This window comes from Notechis scutatus, chromosome 12 (assembly GCF_049901735.1).
Source record: "Notechis scutatus isolate UNSWTSFEM ecotype Mainland chromosome 12, rNotScu1.2, whole genome shotgun sequence".
Classification (NCBI taxonomy): Eukaryota; Metazoa; Chordata; class Lepidosauria; order Squamata; family Elapidae; genus Notechis; species Notechis scutatus.
The window spans coordinates 14,367,379-14,395,326 of NC_142020.1; the positions used below are offsets into that span (position 1 = coordinate 14,367,379).

General features: G+C 45.6%; 1 protein-coding gene across 2 annotated transcripts in view; it reads right to left on the reverse strand.

Moving 5' to 3' along the window:
* The window catches only part of PDGFA (platelet derived growth factor subunit A), a 55,109-nt gene extending 33,627 nt beyond the window's left edge, over positions 1-21,482 (reverse strand). For both annotated transcript variants that reach the window (XM_087942199.1, XM_087942198.1), the window contains exons 1-2: positions 20,765-21,482; positions 17,104-17,200 (exon numbers count right to left, since the gene is read on the reverse strand). In XM_087942199.1, coding sequence (XP_087798325.1) covers positions 17,104-17,200; positions 20,765-20,824 — 157 coding nt within the window. In that variant the 5' untranslated portion in view covers positions 20,825-21,482. The remainder of the gene's footprint in view (positions 1-17,103; positions 17,201-20,764) is intronic.
* Positions 21,483-27,948: the final 6,466 nt, after the last annotated feature.

Sequence of the window (27,948 nt, forward strand, 5' to 3'; positions counted from 1 at the left end):
GAAGTAGCCTGCAGTACTGCACTCTGAGCACTGCGCCACTGTGGCTCAACAGAGCCCACAGATCAGTTTGAACTCATTATATTTCTTTTTTTTTTTTAAGCCAGCTTCTTGAGCAAACCCAAATACATTAAAACCCAAACCAAACCCAACCAGTGCTTCTCAACCTTGGCCACTTGAAGACGTGTGGACTTCAACTCCCAGAATTCCCTGGCCAGCATGAATGAAATAAGCTACAATACAGAAACGTGGCTTAAGATTTGGGGCCAGGAATACGCTTGGATCTCAGCAGAAAAATGCCCGCTTCTCCCTACTTTTTGAGTCAGAGTGTCACATGGAGAGAAATACTCCAGTAATTGTAACTGTCGTGGCCTTGACCTATAGCCGTTTTGCTATGGGGATGTTTGAAGGCGTCTGGCATATACAATGAAGTCAGACCAAATTCCACTGCAATGACAATTGTTCTTTGATTATAGTTTCAGGCTTCTAAATAGGCCTGGCTAAAATGGTGAATGTGTGGATATGATTAGTCTCCCAAAGATTTTTATACGCTCGTGGATTACGACCATAAAAAACATACTATATAAATTATCTTTCTGAAGCCGCGTCTGTAAAACTGAAGGACATGTCAGGCTACCCTCTTCGGAATCGTCTGTGCAGTTCAAGAATTCGACGCAAAAAACCATGTTTGGTCTGGTTGGGTTTGTCAGCCCTTCCGGCTATCTAAATGCATTTGGATGCTCCAAGCAGGATACCGAGAAGCATAAAATTCCACTGTTGTTTAGCACAAGCTTAAACAGCCACTACAATAAATTAGTTCCAAAAGTCTGATATTATGATACTCATTGTCGTGATTTAAAAAGCACTGCAAGATCAGGGGGAGGGAAGGGGGGAGGAAGGAAGAAAAGGGGAGGAAGTAGGGAGGAAGGAAGGAAAAGGGAGGGAGGAAAGAGAGGCAGGGAGGCAGGAAGGAAGGAAGGAAGGAAGGAAGGAAGGAAGGAAGGAAGGAAGGAAGGAAGGAAGGAAGGAAGGAAAAGGGAAGGAGGGAGGAAGGAAGGAAACAGGAGGGAGAGAGGAAAGGGAGGGAGAAAGGGAGGGAGAGAGGAAGGAAGGGAGGGAGGGAAGGGCCGGAGAGAGGAAAGAGAGAGGTAGGGAGGCAAGGAAGGAAGGAAGGAAGGAAGGAAGGAAGGAAGGAAGGAAGGAAGGAAGGAAAAGGGAAGGAGGGAGTGAGGAAGGAAAAGAGAGGGAGAGAGGAAAGGGAGAGGGTGGGAGAAAAGAGAGAGAGAGAAGAAAGGAAGGGAGGGAGAAAGGAAAGGGAAGGAAAGGAAGGAAGGAAGGAAGGAAGGAAGGAAGGAAAAGGGAAGGAGGGAGGGAGGAAGGAAACGGGAGGTAGAGAGGAAAGGGAGGGAGAAAGGAAAGGAAGGGAGGGAGGCAGGGAAGGGCCGGAGAGAGGAAAGAGAGGTAGGGAGGCAGGGAAGGAAGGAAGGAAGGAAGGAAGGAAGGAAGGAAGGAAGGAAGGAAGGAAGGAAGGAAGGAAGGAAGGAAGGAAGGAAGGAAGGAAGGAAGGAAGGAAAGGGGAAGGAGGGAGTGAGGAAGGAAAAGAGAGGGAGGGAGAAAAGAATGGGAGAGGAAAAAGAGAGAGAGAGGAAAGGAAGGGAGGGAGGGAGAGAGGAAAGGGAGGGAAGGAAGGAAGGGGCAGAGGACACATGAACATTTTATTGTTTTATTCAAGTTATATGTCACCCATCTCACTATGGAATACTTGGTGCTCTCTGAACTTGGTTTCATTACCCAACTAGATAAAATCATCAGTGCTAGAAGGAAGTGAGGCTTGCAAAGAGGAGGAGAACGAGCTCTTGGTGCTCTCTGAGCTTGGTTGTTTTCTCGCAGACATTTCATGACCCACCTAGGCAACATCATCAGTGTTCCTGAGTGTTCTTGTTTATATGCCCCGTAGGCAAACCGTGTTGGGTCATGAAAAGTAAACCTCCAGAAGCACCAAGAGAGCACCAAGGACCCCACAATTCAACTAAAGCTAAAATATTCTCTTCTATTGGTACCCTCTTACTATCTAAGCAAAATCCGGCCTTATCGTTAGTGCCTGCAGTTAGTTCTGAATTTTTCACCTGCAGCTTGGAATCAAACAACTGGTGGGAACCATTCAAACTGCTACCAAATTGCAACTTCATCATTTTTTTAAAAAAAAATTACATTTTTGGCTCTAGAGGCCTGAGATGGAGACCACAACTCAAAGGGCCTTCCTTTCCAACCATCTGTGGATGCCTTATTAGTCTCCACCAAAATATAACAAGACAAAGAAATCCCACTGTCGTATTTTTATTATACACAAATATTTACTGAGACCATAATCCATTGAATTGATTCCTCCAGTAAAAAGGCGGAAAATCATGAAGTAATGCCTTCCTCTGTTAACAGTCCTGGAAAAGCGTAAGAATCGAAATATCTATGAATCTCCCAGGAACGAGCTAATGAGGAGAATCTCTTAAATCTTTGATTCACTACGGCATGATCAATATTTTCAACAAAGCACTGAATGGCTCAGCCAGTTTGTTCCACCGTGCCCTTGCAAACACAGCTAAAATGATTTGTGGAGGTTTTCTCTCTCTTATTATCTTGCAGAGCCGCTAATAACATTAAATCCCTAAAAAGACTGGATAACCATTGGCCTGAAGTGGTGTAGGGTTTCCTGCAGTGGTGGGATTCAAATTGTTTTTACAACTGGTTCTGTGGGCGTGGCTTGGTGGGCGTGGCAGGGGAAGGAGACTGCAAAATCCTCACTTCCCTCCCCACCCTGCTAACCTGCTTTCCAGCTCCGTTCTCCTGTGCAGGGTAACCAAAGGAGACCCAGCCGATCAGCTGGGACTCGATGGGAGGCAGAGAAGAGATGGGGTCGGCGGGGCCAGTCAGAGGTGGGATTGGCCGGTTCTCCAAACGACTCAAAATTTCTGCTACTAGTTCTCCAGAACTGATCAGAACCAACTGAATACCACCTCTGGTTTCCTGCCTAAGCAGGGGATTGGACTAGAAGACCTCCAAGGTCCCTTCCTGCTATGCTATGCTATTCTCTATTCTGTTCTGTTCTATTCTGTTCTATTCTATTCTGTTCTGTTCTGTTCTGTTCTGTTCTATTCTATTCTATTATATTATATTCTTTATTCTGCATTCTATTGTATATTCTATTCTATTCTATATTCTATTCCTATTCCTATTCTATTCCTATTCTATACTGTTCTCTTCTCTTCTCTTTTTCCTATTCTATTCTATCCTATTCCTATTCTATACTGTTCTCTTTTCTTTCTCCTATTCTATTCTATTCTATTCTATTCTTTATTCTACATTCTATTGTATATTCTATTGTATATTCTATTCTATTCTATTCCTATTCTATACTGTTCTCTTCTCTTTTCTTTTTCCTATTTTATTCTATCCTATTCCTATTCTATACTGTTCTCTTTTCTTTCTCCTATTTTATTCTATTCTATTCTATATTCTATTCTGTTCCTATTCTATACTGTTCTCTTCTCTTTTTCTTTCTCCTATTCTATTCTATTCTATTCTATTCTATTCTATTCTATTCTATTCTGTTCTGTTCTGTTCTGTTCTATATTTCTATTTCTATTCTACTTCTATTCCTATTCCATTTCTATTCTGATATTCTCCCAAAGAAACTTTGCAAACGGGTCTGCACCTTGGGTCTGACAGAGAAAGTCCAGAGAAGTGGCCTTCTGCTAGAGAGGCACATCATTTTACAAAGCGCCCTGTCATGCAGAAGGCTGGAGGGACGTCTGGCAACATTTAGCAAAAGCGAAACCCAGAGCAAAGTTTGTGGAATAAATAATACATATCCATGGAAGTGAACGTCTGCCACTCAGGCTTGAACTGGTGGGTCTTTAATCCTGAAGAGTGCAAGAGTCAAAGTATTGCTCATCATCCCTTCAAGCATCTCTCAAGTCCCGCTTGCATTAGGAGTTGCCATAGGGGTGACCAGAGCTAGGTACTTTCTGCTTACACCGAATTGTAGGGCACTGAAGTGAAGCTTAAAACTAGGTAAACGCAGGATATATATTTTTTTAATAGAGAAAAAAACCCTGTGGTTTTTTTGGGTTTGCTCACCCGTTTTTCAAAAGCTATATTGTGAGCCCCCCTGTGTGTTTTCCTTCAGCTTATTCTCCCCGGCGCGCAACAAATACAGCTTTAAAATATACCCAAGCACAATGAAACAGCTACACAATTCCCACAGCTGTAGATGACCCATCCTTCAGCCGCTCAATAGACTTTTGTTTGCCCTGTACACAAAGAGTCGGCCAAATGCCTCTCTCCTTTGCTTTCTCTCTCCTGGCTAGCAAGGAAGGCAGGGGTGGCCTTCAAACATTTGAGCAATGGGTTCTCTGCCTGGTGGCTGGGTGGGCGTGGCCTAGTCGGCCTCCTGCACCACGGCAGGAGGAGGGGGTGTTTTTGTCTTCCACGGGCTCCGGAGGCTTTCTTCGAGCCTCTGGGAGGGTGAAAAATAGGCTTCCCGGAAGTTCTGGAAGGCCAAAATGGGCCCGTTTCAGACTTCCATAGAGCCTCTGGAGCCCAGAGAGGCTGTTTTTGCCCTCTCAGAGGATTGAGGAAAGCCTCCGGAGCCCGGGAAAGACAAAAACACCCTTCCTCCCGCCGTGGTGCAGGAGGCCATGGCCTAGTCAGCCTCCTGCACCATGGTGGGGTTTTTGTCCTCCCTGGGCTCCGGAGGCTCTCTGGAAGCTGGAAACGGACCCATTTCCAGCCTTCCCGAACTTCCTGGAGGCCCGTTTTTCGCCCTCTCTGAGCCTCCGCACACGCCCTGCACTTACCTGCATGCAAAACGGACCACGTAGGGACTCCTGGGAGGGGCAGGATTGGGTTTTGTGGGTTCTCCAAACTGCACAGAATCTTAGCTAGGGGACTCTCCCAAACCCCTGCGAACCCCCAGCCGTCCAGCCCTGAAAAAAAGGCCCAACTTTTCTCAACCTTTTCCTATCTCCCGTCTTCCAACTGCAGCATGGAAGAAGTTGGTGGCACCGCTTCTTCTCCGGAAGGTGGTTTTTACCTGTTGGCAGGCACTTGTATTGCAATAATCATTGATTCTGAGCAATGTTTAAACCCTTAGCTAAAGTCTGTAGCTATCCATGGGGGGATCATTAGGAGGAGCAATTGACTTCCCAGCATCATTAAGCATAATGATGCATTGGGGTTCATCCTGTTGATCAGGGCTTGTTCCAGAGGTCTGCATCTCGCCTAACTAGCTTTTGGATCCCAGCTGCGATACGCACACCGATGGCTGTCAACCACTGTTCCATGACACCTATTTTATTACTCTCTTTCAAGTTAGAACACATAATTCTTCGTGTTCCACCTTTGAATGTTCATGCACTTCCCTCAGCTGTAGAATTCCCAAGGACAAACTGTAGCCAAGATTTCATGTGCATTGATATTAAATTACAACTATGTGAGAGTTAATAGGATTTTATTTATGTTGGCATTTGAATGACATTTCTTGTGGGGTTCCAGGCCTGCAGACTTTGAGCAGTTTAGAGTCATGAAAAAGGTATTTAATAATTCCTCTCCTGCTCCATAAAGTAATTTCACATTGGCTACCATTTCTGGATATCTTTGATGGTATTACTGAAGATTTTCAGGAGCCCCAATAGGATCTAGGACAGGAGTCTTCAAACTTGACCTCTTTAAGACTTGTGGACTTCAGCTCCCAGAATCCCTCCTCCAGTCATGTTAGCTCAGGAATTCTGGGAGTTGAAGTCCACAAGTCTTAAATTTGCCAAGTTTCAAGACCCTTGAACTAGGATCTAGGAATATCCATCCATCCATCCATATCTCCTTACATTGTATGCAGAGAGAAAGGACTATCACCATCAGGACCACAGAGAAAAGGAGCAACTTATGGTTCCTGATATCTAAACTCTCTAGAACTGTGTTTCTCAATCTTGACAACTCAACCTTGGCAACAGTAAGATTTGTGGACTTCAACTCCTAGAATTTTCCAGTCAACAGTTGAAACCCACATGCTGACTGAGGAATTCTGGGAGTTGAAGTCCACACATCTCAATCTTGCCAGGGTTGAGGAACATTGCTCTAGAAGCTCAATTTATCTAATCTTGATTGAACTCTTTCTCCAAAAGGTCATGATCTCAAATACAGTGTATATTCCATGGTAAGAGTGTCGTGTTATCACTCTTGATGCTCTACTGCCTAGTATAAACTGTTAGGTGTGTCTTCCCCCCCTCCCCCCACTGTACACACCCTCCACAAGTTGTCTTCTGGAGATGGTGGCCATTGATCAACTTTGCCACAGGGACTGTGTTTTCCTTTTTAAAAAAGTACTTTCTTCCTTAGATTATATATAATTTCTTTTTCAAAGCATGAGCTCACTGATGGGTGGGATCTACACTCCTGTTTGATACCCTAGTGACTCATGGATCTCGTAGCTGCTGCTCATTCATGGTTGAGTTTGAGGTCACAGTTATTGAACTCAACAGATGTTTCCATATAGATCCTTCTTTGATGATAGTTGATCCTTAAGAACCCTTTGAAAGATGCCTTTCAAGCTGTCATAATCAGCTAACCTTTCATCCACCATTGTTACGCTTGCAAAATCCAGATTTCATTGCAGACTCAGAAAAACTGAAATTGAGCAAAATTTGGGAAGCAAACCAAGGCCAGAGAAATTTGCAATACAAGGGAGAGATTGAATTCACTCTTGTTGAGGGTTGAACCTTCCCAAGTTCATCAGAACCATGGGCAAGCTACATTCCTATAGTAACCATTTCCAAAATAATATTAGGAAGCATTATACCACTAGAAGCTTTAAGAGTTAAGAAATTCAACTAACTTTTTCTATCTTCGAGGAATTCAGTCAAACCTAAAGCAAGAACCCTATCCAACTTTCCTACATATCTTTCACCGAGACTCCGACAAACACAACCTGCTCACATCAGCTCACATTTCTGAACGGGCTTTAAAAAATAATGCATAGACTCATATCCGTCCTTCCCCAATTCTGGGTTCCAAATCCCAAATCTCTGCAAACGCATGAACTCCAAAGGATGAAACTGATTAAAATAGCCAGAAGGAAGCTTATTTGTGTAGCATCAAGGAGTTTGGGCTTAAATAATAGGAACAACAAACACAAAATTGTCAGTCTTACCAAGTAGACCAGACAAGAAATGCAACTATATAAATCCATTCTACTTTATAGTAAAGCTACATTGACAGACTCGTAGAGGTCTAAAAAGAGCCACCATCTCCTTTACAGCCTAAGAAACTAGGTTGGTTTCTTCTGAACCTTTTTCCTCTTCCCATTTTGCATCTGCAGGCTGGACGCTCCCTTCTCTGGACAACATCTCTATGCCCAGTCTTTCAAGGTCCTTCCCACACCTACAGCACAATTCCTGCATCTCTCTGAAGAGGCAAAATTTCAAGAGAAGCGATAACAATTGACTCTCAACTGCTGAAGCATCTTGACAAAACATTGGTTCATTCTAAAAATACTGATCTAGTTCAAACCTGGATAGAATACAACCAGAAAAATTCTAGGGCTAGAGATGAAGTTGAGGGATCAGAAAGCATTCCAAAATAGACTTCATGGTGACAAATCAATTCTGCATGGGTTGTCAAGAAGTTCTCCTTGGATGGATCCATGAGGTCCACAAAAGTTGAGTTTCATTCGAGACTTCAACTACACCACAACTCTCTGCTCCTACTGGTGAACTTCTGAAGGTCTTCAGGAAGGATTCCATTTTTTTCTCTTTTCATCTTGACCCCATTTAAATGAAATCCCGCCATCATTGATTTGACAGAAAAATTGTACTGAGGACTAGGAGTAGCAGAAAAGAAGCAATGGGTTCCAATTTCTCAGGTGTCCATGCAAAACTAATAAGGAAATGTTTAAAAACTCTATTTGGAGAAGGTCTACTCTGGTAGACAAAAAGCCACTTTGTGAGAGCCGCACCAGCCAGATGGTTCTTGATGTCCAAATTGGGTTTTTAGCAAAACTAGGTTCACATTTGAATTGCCCACTTTTGTGAAAAGTATCTAGAATTTCTCAGCAGAAGCTGGGTGGATTTCCCAGCCAAAATTCCCAGAGTTGTGAGTCCACCCATCTTAAAGTTGTTGAGGTTGAAAAACACTTGTCTAAAGTGAACTCCATAAATGTGCTCAAATCCTTTGCAAGGGTGTGTGTCTAAAGGACTCTGGGTAAAATGAAGCAATGGTCAGCATCCTTTCCATTTCTGAAGGAAAGGAGTTTCTTCAAGTTGTTAAAAAGGTTCCAGTCAAGCATGGAAAAGCAATCCCATCTCAAGAATAGATGCGATAATTGTTGTTTTAAACTACAGTAGGAAACCACTGTGAACAGCAAGCAGAGTTGTTAAGGATGCATTTACAACTTCCGTTCTGGCCCATTGCCGAAAGGATGAAATTCTGGACAGTTGACAACGATAAACCAAACACAAGTGAAGATCTGACTTCTTGCTTGCTGAAGGATCACGGGGAAATTTCTCCCTTTTGCCTGAATTCTCCCATTTATTAAAAATCACATACTAGGACCCAGCATTCCAGGCCTGTTTGAGGGTGGGATGGAGGTAATTAAATGGTCCAGAGCTCTGAAATAGTTTTGATCCTTTAACGATTCCCTTGATGTCTCTTTTAGTGAAAGAACCACTCCATCAGCTCCTGCTGGTTTCATACAACCCTCAAAATCTGGATTGAAGAACCACAGTTCCTATGTTCACCTCACATATCCATACAATGTCTTAAAGGGATGATTGGGTTCACAAAGGATGGGAAGACAATGGCCGATTCCCACAAAGTAATGGACACAAAAACAGGACCATGTTTTTAGCTAGGTTTATCATGTGATGCCAGTCTAACCTGAGTTTCAGCAAAGATGATCTAGGTCACCAACCTTGGCAACTTTAAGACTTGTGGACTTCAACTCCCAGAATTTTCTGGCTGAGGAACTCTGGGAGTTGAAGTCCACAAGTTTTAAAGTTGCCAAGGTCGGAGAACTCTGATCCAAAGCCTTCTGGGTACCATTGGATTGACTATCAGGGTGTCACAAGAAGGAGGGAAACAGACTAGCCAATAGCAAAACAGCGGAAAGAGAAGATGGAAGTAGAGCAGCTTCTGCAGAATGGTAGCCTTCCAAACCTTTGAATACGCTATTGAATCTAAGCTCCAAACATTATGAGCATCTTTGTTAGCTGTGACCATCAACCCCTTTCTCACAACAGCCAATTGATGGCCACCCATACAATGAGGCTTTCAAGGGAGAGAGAGAGAAAAAAAAACACTGACCAACACAAAGAAGGCAATGATATTATTTAACACTGCAGATGAAGGATAAACAGATACTGATGGTATCAACATGTTGGAAGGTTGGTATGATACAATGATTAAGGAAATAACACCAGACCCTGGGAAGCTCCTCATGAGCATAAAGCCAGATAGATAGCTTTAGGTTGGCCATAACTTCTCAACCCAACCTTAATCAAAGGATTTTTATGGGACAAATTAAAGGAAGAATCTCCTGCCCCTTGTGCTATCTTGAGCTTCTGAAAGACAGCTGGAAGGAAAATAGAAGATCTTAAAAGAAGGATGTAACAATTAACAGAGGTGGAAGACACCAAGAATGATCCACATCTATTGAAAGTACAAAGCTGGATCTTCACAGGGGAAATGTGGATACATCAACAGCTTAAAAGATTTCTGGGGAAGATGTGAAAACGGTGAGGTTCTGCCCTCAACAGCAGCCAAGAAAGAAAGAAAGAAAGAAAGAAAGAAAGAAAGAAAGAAAGAAAGAAAGAAAGAAAGAAAGAAAGAAAGAAAGAAAGAAAGAAAGAAAGAAAGAAAGAAAGGAGGGAGGGAGGGAAGAAGGAAGGATGAGAGAAAGAAAAAGAAAGAAAGGAGGAAGGAATGAGAAAAACAGACAGAAGAAAAAGGAAGGAAGGAAGGAGAAAGAAAGGAGGAAGGAATGAGAAAGAAAGGAAGGAATGAGGAAGGAATGAGAAGAAAGAAAGAAAGAAAGAAAGAAAGAAAGAAAGAAAGAAAGAAAGAAAGAAAGAAAGAAAGAAAGAAAGAAAGAAAGAAAGAAAGAAAGAAAGAAAGAAAGGATAGCGAAATGAATGGTTGTAGGTCAAGAATTACCTCTACTGTGCTTTGTTAAATGGAGTTTCTGGCCTAGACCGTTGCAGGAACCAGGCCAATAAATTACAAGCACGTGTCTATCAATAGACACTTCAGCTTTCTGACATCCAACTTCAAACTCTGCCAGACAGTATAATGTATCCCTTACCCAGGACAGTCTCTCTTAGCCATCTATTTAGCTCCATGTCAAAAGAAGCAATGAAGAGAGCTAGTCCATACAGATGAGGTCATCACTCACTGCCTCTCAAGGGTGAGAGAGGCGAAGAGTTTGACGTGGCTGATGAAACACTGCAGTCAGGAAAAAAATCACACACTCAACCCTAGCCAACATCAACTCCAACCTGCACAGAGATCCTTTTCAATGATGATTGAGTGATGTGTTGTTGGCCCAAAAGGTATCAACTCTGCTGTTGGTGGGCCTCCTGGGTGCCTCTCATCAACCAACCACCAGACAGCAATGATGTTTGGGATCGGGTGTCAGCCAAACTTCTGCAGGGGTTGACCTCCTTCACAAAAGAAGGTTTGAAGCAAAGCGACCTTCTCCCCATAGCCAAATCGTCTCCAGATCACATTAAAGTCTGCAGGAGGTATTCCCCCAACTCGGTTAAGTTTGTAGTTAATCGTGAATTCGCTAAATCTTCCTTATCTCACCTGTCAGTTGTACACTGGTGTTCCCTCTCTTAAGCTCTCAACAATCAAATCGACGATATTGTGTCAGGTTTGCTGCTCTCTGTGCTTGCTTGTTTTCTTGCAGACATTTCATTCCCCAGCTAGGTAACACCATCAGGGCTGCTGAGTGTGGAGTTTGCTCTCTGTTTACATAATGCAGCTTTGGGTGGAATTAGTCCAATTATCTAGTTGGGTCATGAAACATCTGCAGGCAAACCACCAAGCTTGGAGAACACCAAGGGCTCCACAGTGCAACTTTGAGCTACTGTACATATATATTCTTTGATTGACAATATTGTTCTTGTGTTGTGCTTAGCCAGAAGCAGGTGTGGATGGCTGAGGAGAGTGAGGACTCAGATGAGGGGCCAGGACCATTAGGAAGTGGACTGCTGCCTTCAGAGATTGTGGGGGCTGGCAGCAGTGATGAGGAGGTTCCCGAGGAGCCCGTGCCAAGTGCACATGCGTGCAGGATTGCTTGTAGGAAAGAGCAGTTACAACAGGAAGGGCGACTCGGGAGTAAGGCTGCAAGGTAATGGCCCCTCCTTCAAGAAGATAAAAACCAGCTGTGAAACAAACATACTTTGCAGGAAGCAAAGATGTTTTGAAACTCAGCCTCATGGACATTCCAGTATCCTGAGTTTGTATTTGAAGATTCTTGTATTGCAAATTATTTCTTGTCTGTTATCTTTTGGCAAGTCTCGCACAGTTTGGCAAGGCTTGTGCTTATCACAGCTAATTATTTTGCAGAAGCATTACAAGGTTTCTGTTCACTTTGGATTGTGTTTGATTTGTTGGAAAAGGGCGTGGATCAGAACATCTTGCTGAAGCCCATACCAATTGCTTCCAAACAACGTATTGCAGAGAACAGTGTGGACAACTACAGATCTTGATTTGATGGAGCTTCACTTAAAGGCCCATAAAAGCCACAGATGTCTACAGGAAGGACAATGCACAATGACATAAATATGCTTGCATCAGACATTGGGAGTACAATTTGATTATCCAAACGATGCACTCAATAAACATCCTCATTGCCACTTCTCATGACCATAGACCTATGGCACACCCAAACACCCCTCTGGTGCACTGTGTGAAGTATGGCAACATCGGAGCATAATCCAATAAGCCCAACATCATTCCAGCTTTAGCCAACTTCATTGGTTAATTTATATGAAGGGATAAGGTGGTGAGAGGCTCCCAGCTCACCTTCAGTGGATATTCAGATTATGACTAGTTCTTCCATGCAACACGTGGTCTTTACTCCAAGAGGCCACACTGTACTTCAATCAGAGCAACATCTCCACCAACATCATCCTGAGCTCCTTAATTGTTGACTCAACCTATCCAACAGCAGGGCTGGTCCAGTCCTTCTCAGTCCAGAAATGCCACCTGTTAAAGTCCTAACCTAAACCTATCGTTCTCCCCGTAGGTAAACATCTGTTGATACTCATCCGGACTGAATATCTCAAAAGTCTTCCTTTGGGAGGAGGAAGTGCAGAAAAACAGAATGAACAATTGGCCGATCCTGACTCCACACCCCATTGCAAAGCCAACCCCCATGACTAAGAAAGATCCATGTTCTACTGGCAACTTGAAGAGAAGGTTGAGCATACGGGGTTCGCCAAAAATTTCACCAAGGAGAATGAGCCTCCAGCAAGAATTGTAGCGCTCTGTCCATTCTGCCAAAGTTAGAAGGGGTTGAAACCAAAATTATCCGGGGGCGAAGCCTAGGTGGGCAATCCAGGAAGACCCCCCCACTGACCAGCATAGAGTCCACCTTGAAAAGGGCTGGCTAAAGCATTCCATACAGAAACTGTGAGCTGCAGCATGGAAAAAGCAAGCAAGCAAACACACGGAAACAAAATAAATCTAACCTGACACACTAGCATTACGAAAGGAGAGCAAACACGGTGCTACTAATAAAGAAGAATCTTTGTAGCTCAGGGTTGACACGAGGGCTTCCTTGGTGCTCTTTTGAGCTTGCTTGTCCCAAACTAGGCCACACCGCCAGTGCTAGGTGATGATATTGGCTAGTTTGGGTCACGAAACAAGCTTGGGTTTGCAAGAAAAGAAGCGAGCTCAAGAAACATGCTGCCCTTGCATAAAAGTCCAGGGCATTTTTCTTGGCAGAAAAAGTGATTTATCACTCTGGTTTCTTTGGGAGCAAAACCAGGGGCTTCTCCTGTCCAAAATTCAGCCAGCTCTGACCTTGATTAGCTCTTCAAGGCCTGCTAAGATTAAGTGAGCAACTTTCTTTAGGGCCTGTGGGCCTGTGTGAATGACTTGCCAAGGCCACCAGCCTCCCCAAGGGGACAAGTCCCACACTAACACATCTAACACTTGCAAGCAGATTTCCTTTTCGATTAATTTAAACAGCCTGCGTGGATCCATAACAAGTTTTCCTTTAGAAGGGACAGGACAGGCCGAATGACATTTTTCATTGGCGCGTTTGAGAGACCACAAGTGTGTGGGGGGGGGGGTTGTTTCAGGGTTGAGTTCCCCCCCCCCTTGCAGAGTCACACGCTGCTGCCCCCTCCCTCTCAAAGAGATAAAGAAAAGGAAAAGAAACAGCTCAGAGAAGCCTTTGCCTGCTTGCCGTACCACCTTGTGCAATTCCACCAAAATGAAAAGGGGGAGAGAGAAAACACACACACACACACACACACAAAAACAGCACACAACAAAATCTCCCCGATGAATTCAGCCTTGGGCAGGCCAAATGAAAGTCACTCCCCCCTCCACCTTCAAAAAAAAAAAAAGGAGAGAGCCTGATGAAATCAAGAGTTCAAACTTTCAAAGGCTCCTTGTAATTCTTCTTTTTTTAAAATAATAATAATAATAATAACAATAACAACAAGCAGAACAACCGGGCTGTCTTTGTTTTGATGGAATGGCTCTGCTTCTAAGCAGCCAGCAAGCAACAACTTGCTAGATTCTTGGCTCAGGATAGGAGATGGGTAGAAACTTCCCTTCTTACAAAAAAAAAAAAAAAAGGAGGGAGAGAAAGAGAGAAAGACAAGAGAGCGGGGAGAAAAGAGTTGGAAGGAAACCGCAGTTATTTCTTTCCTACCTTTGCAAAATAATAATAATAATAACAACAACAAATAAACAAAGCTATCTTCTCTCCCCAACGCTACAGATGCTCGCTTTGAGTCAATTCTGGCAAAAAAAATCTGCAGAGATCACATTTAATAACAGGCGAGGACGGTCCTTTGAAGCATTCGTCAGTCTAATGATTCAGAAAATAACCTTGGGCTATTAAAAAGCAATAGCAAGATGGGCAGGGCTAATTGTTTGGGAGCTGGTTGGGGGAGGGTTGGTGTTTTTTGTTTTGTTTTTGTTTTTTTGGTCCAAGTGGAAAGGAAGAATTTATTTGTTTTCCCTTTTCGCTTTGCAGCAAACCAAAGACACCAGTCTCGTTTTAGGCGGGACTTCATTCCTAAATAGAGTTTGGCATAGCCCCAACCAGAGGAAGGTTTTTAAAACTGACAAGAGCTTGGTGATGTTTGTGGCTGGAGTTATAATCCGGGGGAGGGGTTTCTAATACCCACCGAACCAGAAAAGTCGTCTTCTGTTTTTTAAAGGGCCTGTCTCCACAGCAGAGTTGGCGAGGGAAGGCACCCGCCGAAAATAGGGGGGACAGGGTGAATGGCACCACCTGTTTTTCTGAACAGGATAGCTTTGGAAAAACTCCCATCTGTTTTGGATGTCCCCAGATAAATGTCCCCCTCCTGTGTTGAAATAGGCACACCCCATCAAATAAAGTCACCTGTTCTGGAGAGACAGTGCTGAATGACTTCCTCTCCCCTCCCAAACTGTAGGACCAAAGAGAATTCAAGACATTTACTTTGCAGAGCTGTAGATTAGATTTCTCATAGCATAAAAAAATAAGTCAATGTCAACAAGACGGCAAGTCAATTTCAACAAGGCAAATCAATGTCAACAGGGCAAGTCAATTTCAATAGAGCAAGTCAATGTCACCAGGGCAAGTCAATTTCAAAGTCAATTCAATAAGGGCAAGTCAATGTCAACAGGACAAGTCAATTTCAATAGGGCAAGTCAATTTCAACAAGGCAAGTCAATTTCAATAGAGAAAGTCAATACCAACATGGCAAGTCAATTTCAACAGGGCAACTCAATGTCAACAGGAAAAGTCAATTTCGATACAACAACTCAATGTCACAGGGCAATTCAATTCAATAGGGCGAGTCAATTTCAATTGAGCATCTCAATCAACAGGGCAAGTCAATTTCAAAGTCAATTCAATAGGGCGAGTCAATTTCAATTGAGCATCTCAATCAACAGGGCAAGTCAATTTCAAAGTCAATGTCAACAGGGCAAGTCAATTTCAGTGCAATGTTTGTTGGACGTTTCACACTTCCACTTGGCATTCATCAAACAACCCAACAGTGCAATTCTACTCATGTTTTACCCAGAAACAGGTCCCCACTGAACTGGAAAGCAGAATCACAACAGAATAACAGAGTCGGAAGGGACCTTGGAGGTCTTCTAGTCCAACCCCCTCCCCGCCCAAGCATGAAACCCAATACCAATTTCAGGCAAATGATCATCCAATCTTCCAGTGTTGGAGCACCCACAATTTCTGGAGGCAAGCTTTGGAACCTCCAGGGTTAATAATCTCTCCAAAAAGCAAGTACTTAGTCCAGGTGTGTCCCAATGCAAAGTGACAAACTTTTTGACTTGTCTTTTTAATCAGTAAGACGTACCAGTAAAATTTCAAAGCCTCGTTTCAAAATTTCTCTGAAAACTCTGCCTCAATCCATTATCTGTAAAATGGGAGCGTACACAGCCTCCCTTGGCAGGAGTAATGTACTCCTGAACTCAACAAAGGGAATCAACTGTATATCTATGATGACCCAGGGTGGAATACAAAACAAACACAGTCACAGAAAACAGGTGAAGCTCCTTTTATTCCTTCACTTTGTTTCCAAGCTCTGCATATTCTTGATGGAAGGCAAAAACCTCCCACACAAACAGTTACACAAAGAAGGAAAAAAGCAACACAAACCAGGCAAGATAAGGGCTGGAGGACTTACTGGGAAGTAACGCACTGGGAAGGACGCCAAACTCAGAGAGGAACAATAAACTAGAGATATTTCCATGCTTTGTTTCCAGCACTCGCCCGTACGCATGTCCATCCTCTTATTCAGTTGTCACAGCTGCAGCCCATGAAGAGGATCAAAGCTCTCTCCTCCCGAGGAGACCACGTCTCTCCCTTATCCTCTCTTCCCTGCGTGCCCTAGGATGGAGAGGGGACGAGCCTGGGCCCTCCTCTGACTGCTCAGCCCTTCCCCAGCCTCCTCTACAACCTCCGGAGCCACAGCTTCACTCCCTGTTGGCTGTTCCTCCTCTCCCTCAGAGTCCAATTCTACCAAGGGCATGACAATATCCCATATTTTAAAACCATAAAAAGAGAATGATGGGAGAGACAAACACCCCAACTGACACACAGTAAATACTTTTGTGAAAAGGTAATGCACCCACCTAGAAAACAAGGCAATACAATTCATAAAATAATGGGGGGAGTGTTTTCCCCATGAGGGGGTCACTACAAACCAGAGCCATTTGGATGTCAAACGCAATCAAGGGCTATGCATAACCCAGAACGGTGGAACTTCCACAGCCAGTGGCAGCTTGTATCCCTGAATTCTCACCTACTAGCAAAGGGGACAGGTGCGAGGCAATGGAAGAGAGAGGAAGGCTGTATTTTTCCACCCATAAAAACCTGCCACCAAACCAGAAAAAAAAAAGGCCCAGGCAAATGTGCAAGAAGTGGAAGGAGGAGGTCCTTCGGTTCTGTGTGGTTTTCACAAATAGATTTTAAACCGGAATTAAAGGAATATCATACACAAGTGGACAGCCCCCTAGGGAGGGAGTGGGGGGGAAACAAACCCTTTCTGGTGGCTTGGGAAGTTGTGTGGGGGGTGGAGCCAAACTCAGTCTCTCCTCCTCCTCCTAAACCCCTTTCCCTTCCCCAAAGGAGAAAGAATGAAGCCCCCTCCCCAATCCATTGTGGATTTTTCTCCCTGTCCCTTCCCCAACTGGCAGGCCTGGGTTTTTGCATTTCTAAAACTGGCTCTTGGCAGGCCATTTGCCAAGAGGAGTCCACCCCCCCTCTCTCTTGGTAACCACCACCCCCCACCACACACACACACACACACACACACACACACGTTTTGGTTGGGATATAGGAAGAAATGCAAGGGAATAATTTACCTACGGAATCAATTTCCAGGAGACGCTGCAAATCCCGTATGCTGTGAATCTCGCTGTGGGCCAGCTTTTCGATCAACTCTTGAGGGATCTCTGCTTCCTTTGGAAAGAGAGGAGAAAGAGAGAACAAGGCCCTCCGGTTAGTCAGGTTTTTTCCCCAGATCCCCTCCGGAGCAGATCCCTAATCAGTCAGAACTCGAGATCGCTAGTGAGTCTTTCTCTAAACCAGGGGTGTCCAACCTTGGCAACTTTAAGATTTGTGGACTTCAACTCCCAGAATTCCTCAGCCAGCAAAGCTGGCTGAGGAATTCTGGGAGTTGAAGTCCACAAGTCTTAAAGTTGCCAAGGTTGGACACCCCTGCTCTAAACCATCTCTTGACCTCTAGCCAATCAGGTCACCAGATCTCTAGGGATTCTTTCTCCAAACCATGTCCAGACCTGATCTTGACCTCAAGTCAGTCAGATCACCAGATCTCTAGTTATTCTTTCTCCAAATCACCTCTGGTGCAGATCCCTAGTCGGTTAGATCTCGATCTTTCTCCACTCCATTCTGGGAGTTGAAGTCCACAAGTCTTAAAGTTGCCAAGGTTGGACACCCCTGCTCTAAACCATCTCTGGACCAGATCTTGACCTTCTAACCAATCAGGTCACCAGATCTCTAGGGATTCTTTCTCCAAACCATGTCCAGGCCAGATCTTGATGTCTAGCCACTCAGACCACCAGATCTCCAAGTCAAGCCTTTCTCCAAATCACCTCTGGAGCAGATCTTGATCCACTCTGAAGCGGAATCTTGGATCCGCTCCCGGCTTCCGTCTCCAGGTGCTCAGGAACAATGGAGAAAGGAAGGACTGCAATGTTGTTGTTTTTAAAAAATTCTTTTTTTTCCCCCAACACCCTGCAACCCACCATTAACATCCGTTCCTTCTCCTCCCCCCCTCCCCCCCACACTGTGATATGGGAGAATTCTGTCCTTTTCATTTATTTATTTATCTCCCTTTATCATGTGTGTGGGGGGGGGGGGGGGAGCTGGTATCTTGGAAGAAGGGATTAGCATTCCTTCAGTGGCTCAAATCTTTGGGAAAGTTGGAGAGTTTGAGATGGTTGTTTTTTTAAAAAAAAAAATGGAGCAGGCTGTGCTTTAAAAACATCCATAATATCACCAGGAGGGGGGCTGTTTGGGCCCACCATCCCATTACAATTACAAAACCATCCCATTTATGGTTTGCCTTCCAGGGGTTGTCTTGGGGGAGGGGGTTAAGTACCTGAAACCAACCTTCCTAAAGCTATGAGAGAGGGGGCATGAGAGAAGGAGGGAGGGACAGAGGGAAGGAGAGAGGGAGAGGGAGAGACAGATATACAGAGAGAGCAGAGAGAGACAGAGAGAGAGAGAGACAGAGAAAGACAGACAGACAGACAGAGACAGACAGACATACAGAGAGAGCCGGAGACAGAAAGACAGAGCGAGAGACAGAGAGACTAGAGATCAAGTTGAAATATGCCATAGCACAATTGTCAGTACCATTCCACAGGCTGCTTCCTCCTCTCCACTCTCCCTCCCGGAAAAAAAGTGCTTGCAACCTTCTTTTCCAGCTCATCTTTTTTTTTAAAGAAAAGAATTCCCTGGACTTTATGGAGTTTGTTCTACATGAATGAGATAAAAGAACCCAGAATTTCTTTTTTCCCTCTCCTTTGTCCCATTGTTAGGCGTAAGGAAAGCTTTGACCCAAGGCAACTTTCTTTTTTCTTCTTCTTTGCAATAAGCAGGAAACTTGCAAGAAAATAAAAGAAACTTGCAAGTTTCCGCCTGCAAATTAATTATTATTATTATTATTATTATTATTATTATTATTATTATTATTATTATTATTATTATTATTATTATTATTATTATTATTATTATTATTATTATTATTATTATTATTATCATTATTCCTGGCTCTGGCTTCCCACTTTTCTCCCAAAATTTCCCCGAGTGGGTGGGCGGGCCCGAATCCTACAGGTTGAAAATCAGCACACACATACACACACACACACACACACAAAGCGCCTCGTTTTTATTTCCCCCCAGCACCCTTCTTAAGAGCCAGAAAACTCCTGCTTGGACAATATACTCCCTTCTTTTGGGCCACTGAATTCCCACGCTGCGCACTGGCTACCAGAAACGACTCTCCAATTTGAGGATGGGGGGAGGAAGGCAAAGAGGAAGCGGAGGAGGCGGGTGTAAATCCCACCGTTAGGCTCCGTTTCTTACGTTCTTATTCTCCCAGGCTCCCCCGCAAAAGCAGAGATTATACCCAGCAATCCCAAAGGGTTACCTTCGCAGCTACGCACACACCCACCCGAACCAGCTTCCTTCAAACTAACCCAGTTTCTACCTTTCAAACGCCCCGAGCCACAAGCTAACCAGATAAGAGGCGAGAGCCCCGGCCGGGCAACTGCCCTCCTTTACCCCAACTTCCCCCTCCGGCTGCTGAAAAAAAGAAAAAAAAACAACTAACTACGATTCTCCTTCGCCACCCAACTCGCTCCTGCAAGGAGAGACCTCTTTACCCCCTTACTGTGGAAACGCACCTGGGTTGAGCGGGTCGTCTGAACGCGGTCCCTGGGGGTGGGGGCGTGAGAGAGAGGAAACAAGCGCCTTTCAAAAGACAAAAGTCCTTAACTTCTAAGCCAAACGTGCCAAAGTCAAGCTGGGATATACAATTGGGTCTCCTTTCCTTCCCCCAACCTCCCTGTCTCTGTGGATAACCTTATAAAGTGAATTTTCAGAGCAGAGGAGTTTGAAGGGGGGGGGTGGAATTAAACACGCGGTGGCATCTCCGAAGGGGCAGCGTTCTTACTGTAAATTGCTTCCTTCTCCTATTTTAGAAATGTAGAAATGTTATTTTCCGTGGGGTAGTTTCTCCCAGGAGCAGGAAGTTGGCTGGTTTTTAAGCCCACGCGTTTCTCGCCTTTCCCATCCAATTATTACCCTCTCCGGCCAGGCCGGCGTTGCGTTTTTGCAAAAACACACACACACACACACACACACACACATATGCAAAAACCGCACACGCCAGAGGCTGGCTCGCCCCGCAAGGCGCGTTTTTAGCTCCCCTCTTCCCCGCCACACACACACACACCACACACACACACCCGCCCCATTCCTTGCACGTCTGCACGCGCGCCACAGGAGACACGAGGCAGGGTAAAGGGACGGGCTGGGGAATTCAACCGACCTAGGTGCTCCTGTGGGGGGCGGACGAGGAAGAGAGCCCACGCTGTTTGGGGGCAAGGGCAGTTTAGCCGCGCGAGGAAAAAGGGCTGCCTTCCCACGCGCCATCCCTTCGGTCTTGCGGGGGGGGGGGGCAATTTGGGGAAGGGAGCCCCTCTTCTTCTCTCCCCCCACCTCCTGAGGGTCCAAGGTGAAGCCAAACCCACGCACAGGAGGGGGTGCAGGTGAAAGGTACAGACAGGTCGAGGGAGGAAGAGGAGGAGAGAGAAGGAAAGAAGGAAGAATACCAAAGATGAAGGGGGGAAAAAAATTGGTTTTTGGAATCAGTTGGAGAATTTAAAAAGGGGAGGGGGGGAAAACCTTCTGCCTTTCCTTCCTCTCCTTTCCCTCTCTCTCTCTCTCTCTCTTTCTCTCCCGCCTCCCACCTTCCTTGCCCAGGTGTGCACCTACCTCTGCCAACACGAGGTAGCAAAAGCCTATAACCCAGAATGCTGCGCCGATGATCCTCATTGCGGGCTCATCACTTCGGCCGGCCAAACGACTCAACGGTGCAGCGCAGGAGGCGCACTCCCCCGCCTCCTTGGGTTGGGAAAATAACAACCATCCCTCGAGGGAGGGGGGCCGAGGAGCCACCACCGGCGCTGGGCGGAGGACCGGGGTGGGGGCAGTTGTCCTCCGGGCTCGAACTCTGGACAGAGGGCGCTCCTCCTTGAAGTCCCTCCTAGGGCATCTAAAAAGGTCTCTCGGCGGTTGGCTCCGCGCGTGTGTGTGTGTGTGTGTGTGTGTGTGTCTCCTTGCAGAGGGCTGGGGGGCGGGGGGGGAGGCGGCTGGTCCCCTTGGAGCTCTTTCCGCGCTTCCGAAGCCAAAGGGGGCAAAAAAAGAGAAAGGGGAGAGGGGGGAAAACGAAGGGAAGGAAGGCGCTTCGGCAAGCCGGACGCCCCCACCGGACTCTTCCCTCTTTCCTTCCTCGCCTTCCCGAGGTGCCACCAGCGCTTCCGCCGCCTCTTCTGTTGCCGCTGCAGCTGCTTCGGGCTTTCTGGACGAAGCGACGAAGCGGTCAGTTCTACATCTTGGCCGGGAGGGCGACGAAGTCAAAGGCGAGCAGAGAGGAGGAAGAGGAAGAGGAGGAGAAGGAGGCGCGAGCCGGCCCGGCGTCCATCACCTGTCTGCGAGCCGCTCGCCTTTTCCCAGACAAGCCGAAGAGTTGCCAGTCCCCTCCTTTCCTCCCCCCTCCCACTCCCCGGTTCCCCCACCCCCCTCCCTCCCTGCTCTCCCCACCCCTTCCAAATACCCACCCAACCGACCCACCCCGGAGCAGCAGGAGGCAAAGCGCAGCAGCGAAGGGGAAAGAGAAGCTGGAGAAGAGAAGAACCTGGTGGGGTTTTTCTTTCCCACCCACCCACCCCCCGCTCCTCAACACACACACACACACACACACACACACACAAACACCAAAAGGAGAGGGGGGGCGGAAGAAGGGAGGAAAGCGAGAAAGCGAGAAAGCAAAATATAACCCAAGAGGGCGCACTGCAGCCTGCCTTTTCCCCGGGCAAGGCGAGGGAATTTTTCCAGGAAGGGCCGTCAGGTGATCCGACAGCCTTCTCCTCCTCCTCCTCCTCCTCCTCCTCTCCAGCGCGGCCGCCCCGCTTCCCCGGGAGGAGAGGAAGGTGCAGGGCAGCGGGCCGCCCGCTTGGCATCCGCGTTTTATTTTGTTGTATTTTATTGTATCGTCTTTTATTTTGCAGAACCGAGAGGCTTGAGATCAAAGGGCGGCCGGGGTCGAACGCGGCGGTTTCGGAAGCGAAAGCGGCTCGGATTCACTTTCACTCCCTTTCCCTTTCTCCCTCTCCCTCCCTCCCTCCCTCCCTCCCTCCCTCCCCGCCTTTCGTTTTAAGCCAAAGAGCTGCTGCTGCAAAGGCTTGGCTCGGTTTGAGTGTTTTTGGGGGGCGGGCGGGGTATATGTGGGGGGGGGAATCGCCCAAACAGGGTTGGGTCCGCTGGGGAATTTGGGGCAGGCGGGGGCAGGCGGAGGGCATGGGGGGAGGAGATTTCGGGGCGGGGGTGGAAAGGGGAGATGGAAGAGGATGCGCTGGAGAGATCCCTGGGGGAGAGGCGCGCCGCCATAGGGTGGCGATGGGGGGGGGGCGCCCTCCTCCTGTCCCAGGCGAGGCGCCTCCTTCCTTCCTTCCTCCTTCCTTCCTTCTTTCCTCCACCCACCCACCCAGGGCACGCTCCACCCTGCTCGATTCCCACAGCAGCAGGCAGCTCCAGCGCGAGCGGGGCGTGTGGGGTTTGCTGCAAACGCAGCGCCAGGGGTCGCGGGGTTGTTGTGGCAAAGGAGACGGAAGAAAATCAAGGAAGGAAGGAAGGAAGGAAGGAGGAATGGAAGGGAGGGAGGAATGGAAGGAAGGAAGGAAGGAATGGAAGGAAGGAATGGAAGGGAGGGAGGGAGGGAGGGAGGAATGGAAGGAAGGAGGTAGAAAAGGGAGGGAGGGAAGGAAGGAAGGAAGGAAGGAAGGAAGGAACGAAGGAAGGAGGAATGATAGGAAGGGAGGGAGGGAGGAATGGAAGGAAGGTAGAAAAGGAAGGGAGGGAGGGAGGGAGGGAGGAATGGAAGGAAGGAAGGTAGAAAAAAGGGAGGGAGGGAAGGAAGGAAGGAAGGAAGGAAGGAGGAATGATAGGAAGGGAGGGAGGGAGGAATGGAAGGAAGGAAGGTAGAAAAGGGAGGGGAGGAAGGAGGGAAGGAAGGAAAGAGGAACAGAAGGAAGGGAGGTAGAAAAGGGAGGGAGGGGAGAGAGAGAGAAAGAAGAGAGAGCAACACACACACACATACGCACACGCCCCTGGGCGCTGCACCAAGGTGGCACACAAACACACGCGGGCACACTCGCCCCAAAAAGAGCGTAAAAAGGGGGTAGGGCAGGAGAGAGAGAAGGGTGGGGAGGCGAAGTACGCGCCTTGCGAACTGCCCCAACTACTTTGCGTCAAGATGCGGGGAGACGCGGCCTCTTCTCCCCCCCCGCCTCCCCCAATTTCTCTCTTCCTTCTCTCCCCTCCCGCGGTCCTCCGCAGCCGCGACGGCGAACGAGAGCAGCCGCCTCTTCGCGGGGAAAGAGGGAGGTATGAGGGTGCGGGGCAGGTTTCCCTCCCCCACACACACGCACACACGCACAGATACACACCCGCTGTCGCACCCTTCAGGAGCCCACCTGCTGCTTAGCTAGGCGGAGGAGAAAACGCCATGGTTACGAGGCGGCGGTGGCACTTGGCGGCCAGACTCGGGTGGGGGAGTGTTTTTTTCCCCTGGGGGTGGGTGGGTGGGAGGAATGCTTTCCCACGCGCGCCCTCCAGCCACGCGTGGGTCGCGCCGGGCTGCGGAGGACACAACCCGCGCAAAGCCAGCTATTCCACACCAAGACAAATTCCACACTTGGCCAATAAAGTATTCTATTCTGTTCTGTTCTATTCTATTCTATTCTATTCTATTCTGTTCTATTTTCTATTCTATTCCCTATTCTCTTCCCTATTCTATTTTATTCTATTTTATTCCCTATTCTGTTCTATTCTGTTCCCTATTCTATTTTATTCTATTTTATTCCCTATTCTATTCTATTCTATTCCCTATGCTATTCTATTCTATTCTATTCTATTCTATTCTATTCTATTCTATTCCCTATTCTATTTTATTCCCTATTCTATTCTATTCCCTATTCTATGCTATGCTATTCTATTCCCTGTTCTATTCTAATCTATTCTATTCCTATTCTATTCTATTTCTATTCTATTCTATTCTATTCCTATTCTATGCTATGCTATTCTATTCCCTGTTCTATTCTAATCTATTCTATTCCTATTTTCTATTCTATTCTATGCTATTCTATTCTATTCTATTCTATTCTATTCTATTCTATTCTATTCTATTCTATTCTATTCTATTCCCTATTGTATTCTATGCTATTCTATTCCCTGTTCTATTCTAATCTATTCTATGCCTATTTTCTATTCTGTTCTATTCTATTCTATTCTATTCTATTCTATTCTATTCTATTCTATTCTATTCTATTCTATTCTATTCTATTCTATTCTATTCTATGCTATTCTATTCCCTGTTCTACTCTAATCTATTCTATGCCTATTCTATTCTATTCTATTCTATTCTATTCTATTCTATTCTATTCTATTCTATTCTATTCTATTCTATTCTATTCTATTCTATTCTATTCTATTCTATTCTATTCTATTCTATTCCCTATTGTATTCTATGCTATTCTATTCCCTATTCTATTCTAATCTATTCTATGCCTATTTTCTATTCTGTTCTATTCTATTCTATTCTATTCTATTCTATTCTATTCTATTCTATTCTATTCTATTCCTATTCTATTCTATTCTATTCTATTCTATTCCCTATTGTATTCTATGCTATTCTATTCCCTGTTCTATTCTAATCTATTCTATGCCTATTTTCTATTCTGTTCTATTCTATTGTACATGCCATCATTCTATTCTATTCTATCTATTCTGCGGAGCAAAACCAGAAAGCTTTAAGCGAGTCGGGATTGAGCATCCCTCCCCCTCAGCGCTGGAAAGATGCGGGGGGCAGGAGGAGAGAGGAGATGTCCTCTGGGTTCCCCCTCTCCATTGCTTTCATTTTTATTTTTATTTTCCTTAGCCTTCCTTAGGAAGAGACCGGTGGACGCGTGAGGGACGGAGAGATGCGCGTTTGGGGAACTGCAGGTGTGCAGGTGTGCAGTTTCTGGAGCCCCTCCCTCCTTTCCACCCCCCAGCATCCCCCACGGGGGTTTCCCCAACCTGCAGCCCCCGTCTTGGGGAGGAGGGGGGGCGGTCAACCGTCCGGGACTTGTTTGTTTTATTCCCTCCCTAAAATAAGAATAAAGAAACGTGCGCAGGGGATAAAGAGAATAGGCAAGCTTTGATCTTGAAGCCGAAACGCCCCTTCCCCCCTTCCACTTTTCGCAGGCGGAACGGCCCGTTTCTAGATTGGAAGGTTTTGACCTCCCCCCCCCAAAAAAAAACACAGGTTGCCCCAACTGGCTCCTCCCCCCATCTTCCTTCTCCCTCCCCCTTTTCTGTGGGTGGGGAGGATCTTTAAGCTGTAAAATTAAAATTAAAACTAAAACTGAAACTATTCCTGCCTTACCCATAAGTTTGCAAATGGATCTCAGTTATCCTTAAGACAGGGATTCCCTATCTTGGCCACTTTAGGACACCTGGACTTCAATTCCCAGAATTTCCCAGCCATATTTGGGTTGAGGAATTCTGGGAATTGAAGTCCATAGGTCTTCAAAATGGTCCAAATTGGGAACCTCGGGGCCTAAGAGAGCCATGGACACCCAGCCTGCCTCCGTTGGGAATTTGAAACCAGAAGAAAGTTGGGATTTCCGAACCAACAAACCGTGTTCACTTTTGATTTTAAAGCCTAGGGAAATACAGAATAACAGAGCTTGGGAGGGACCTCGGAGGTCTTCTAGTCCAGCCCCCCTGCTCAGGCAGGAAACTCTATGCTAATTCAAACAAAGGGTTGTCCAATCTCTCCTTAAAAACTTCCAGTGATGGAGTGTCCGTCTGCATTTCCTCCTAGGAGGGAATTCCACCTCCATTGCTTCTCTGCCTTTGGGGGTCCTTGAAGGGAAAGGGGACTTGGCTTCTTCTCAGCTCCCTTTCATAGCAACTGGGTGGATTTTTCTTACCATACAAACAGAAGGTCACAAAAGGGGATCACATGGGGATACCACAACAGTCCTAAGTGGGGAAAACGGTCCTAAGTCACCTTTTTTTACAGTGACAGCGTTGTAACTTTGGAAACGGTCACTAAACAAGTTGTTGTAAGTCGTGGTTTACCTGTCGAATCCGGTGGGCAATGGACCCATCTGGGGGAGAGGAAAGGAGAAATGTTTCCCTCCCACTTGGGGCCTCTCAATTTTTGGACCTGATGTGAAATTGGAGCTCCTTGGATTTCCGTCTATCTTAGGGGTGATTGGGTGCGGGCCAACAAAATTCAAAGTCAATTGCTTTATTCTTCAGTTACATATTAATCCCGCCTCCTATTGATTCAGCCTCTACTTCCCCGTCTCGGGAGCCAAAAACTTACTGCGGTCCTTGTTAAAAATTAATTTTTGGATACTTTCTCCAATATCCAGGGCATCTTGGTTTCAGGACACTGTTCTTTTTTATTTTACTTTTTTTATTTCCTTGCACATGTAAATGGATTATTTTTTTTTTATCGCCCAACCCAGGAGACCAAGGCCTGATTAAAGAGCACCAGTCCTGGGACAGGAATTATAAATTAACAATGTCGACAGCATATAAAGGAAAGTTGTATAAGATGTTTTATGGATGGCACTTAGCAGCAGCAAAACTAGCGAAAGTGTTTAAAGATAAATCAACTAAATTCTGGAAGTGTCATCAGACACCAGGAACATAGCACCATATGTGGTGGTCTTGCATAGAAGCTAAAAGATACTGGACAAAAATTTACACATGGTTGGAAAAAAATGATCAAACAACATATAGATTTGAAACTGGAAATATTTTTATTAGGAATGGTACCTGAAGGTTATAGTAAAGAAAAAATAATAATAATCATACATGTATGCAGCTAGAATTGTAATTGCTCAGAATTGGAAAAGTTGACAAGATACCAATAGAGGGAAAAGTAATTGAAAAAGTATTTGAATGTGCAGAAATGAACAGATTAACATTGGAAATTAAAGAAAAAGAAGACTTTGAGTACTATAAGGAATGGGGTTTGTTTTACCAATGCTTAGAAAATAAAATAAAATGGATTAGATGCATATATAAAGTAATAAGAAGAGGTTGTAAAACAGATACATTGGATATTAGTTATATGAAAATGCGATCATTGTTGTTTTGTTATACTGATAAGAACATTATTAATTATAATCTGTAAGCACATGAAAATGTACCTAATCGATGCACGGTTGAAATGGAATGGATTTATTGTATACAAAACATAAAAAATAATTGTTAAAAAAAAAAGAGCGCAAGTCCAATGGATGAAATGAGTTTTAATTCAAGCTGTCCTTGGTTTGCAAAGGACCATTTTTCACACTTACGACCATTCCCACATCCCCGTGATCACAGGATCAAAATTCAGATGCTTGGCAACTGAAATCGTATTTTTATGACGGTTGCATTGTCTCCTTTTGCGACCTTTTGACAAACCAGATTCACTTAAGAACCCCCGTTACTTACTTCACAACTGCAATGATTCACTTAACAACCATGGTAAGAAAGGTTGTAAAATGGGACAAAACTCACTTCACAAACCACAACTCACTTCTGGGCTTGGCAAGGGAAATTTTGCGCTCCGTGGTGACGTAAGTCCAGGAGCAACTTTGGGGTGACTGAGCAACTAGCTTTGATGCTTAATGTGGGACTAGAGCTCACTGTCTCCCAGTGATTGGCACCCAGCTGGCTTTCATGCTTAAAAAGGGACTAGAACTCACAATTATCGTGGTCTCTAGTCTGGTGCTTTAACCACTAAACAGCTTCTATCCCAGAGCAGTAACTCTATTGAATTCTACTGTATAGTGCAGGGGTCGCCAACCTTTTGGACCTCAAGGGCCACCAAACTCATAATTTTAAATCCC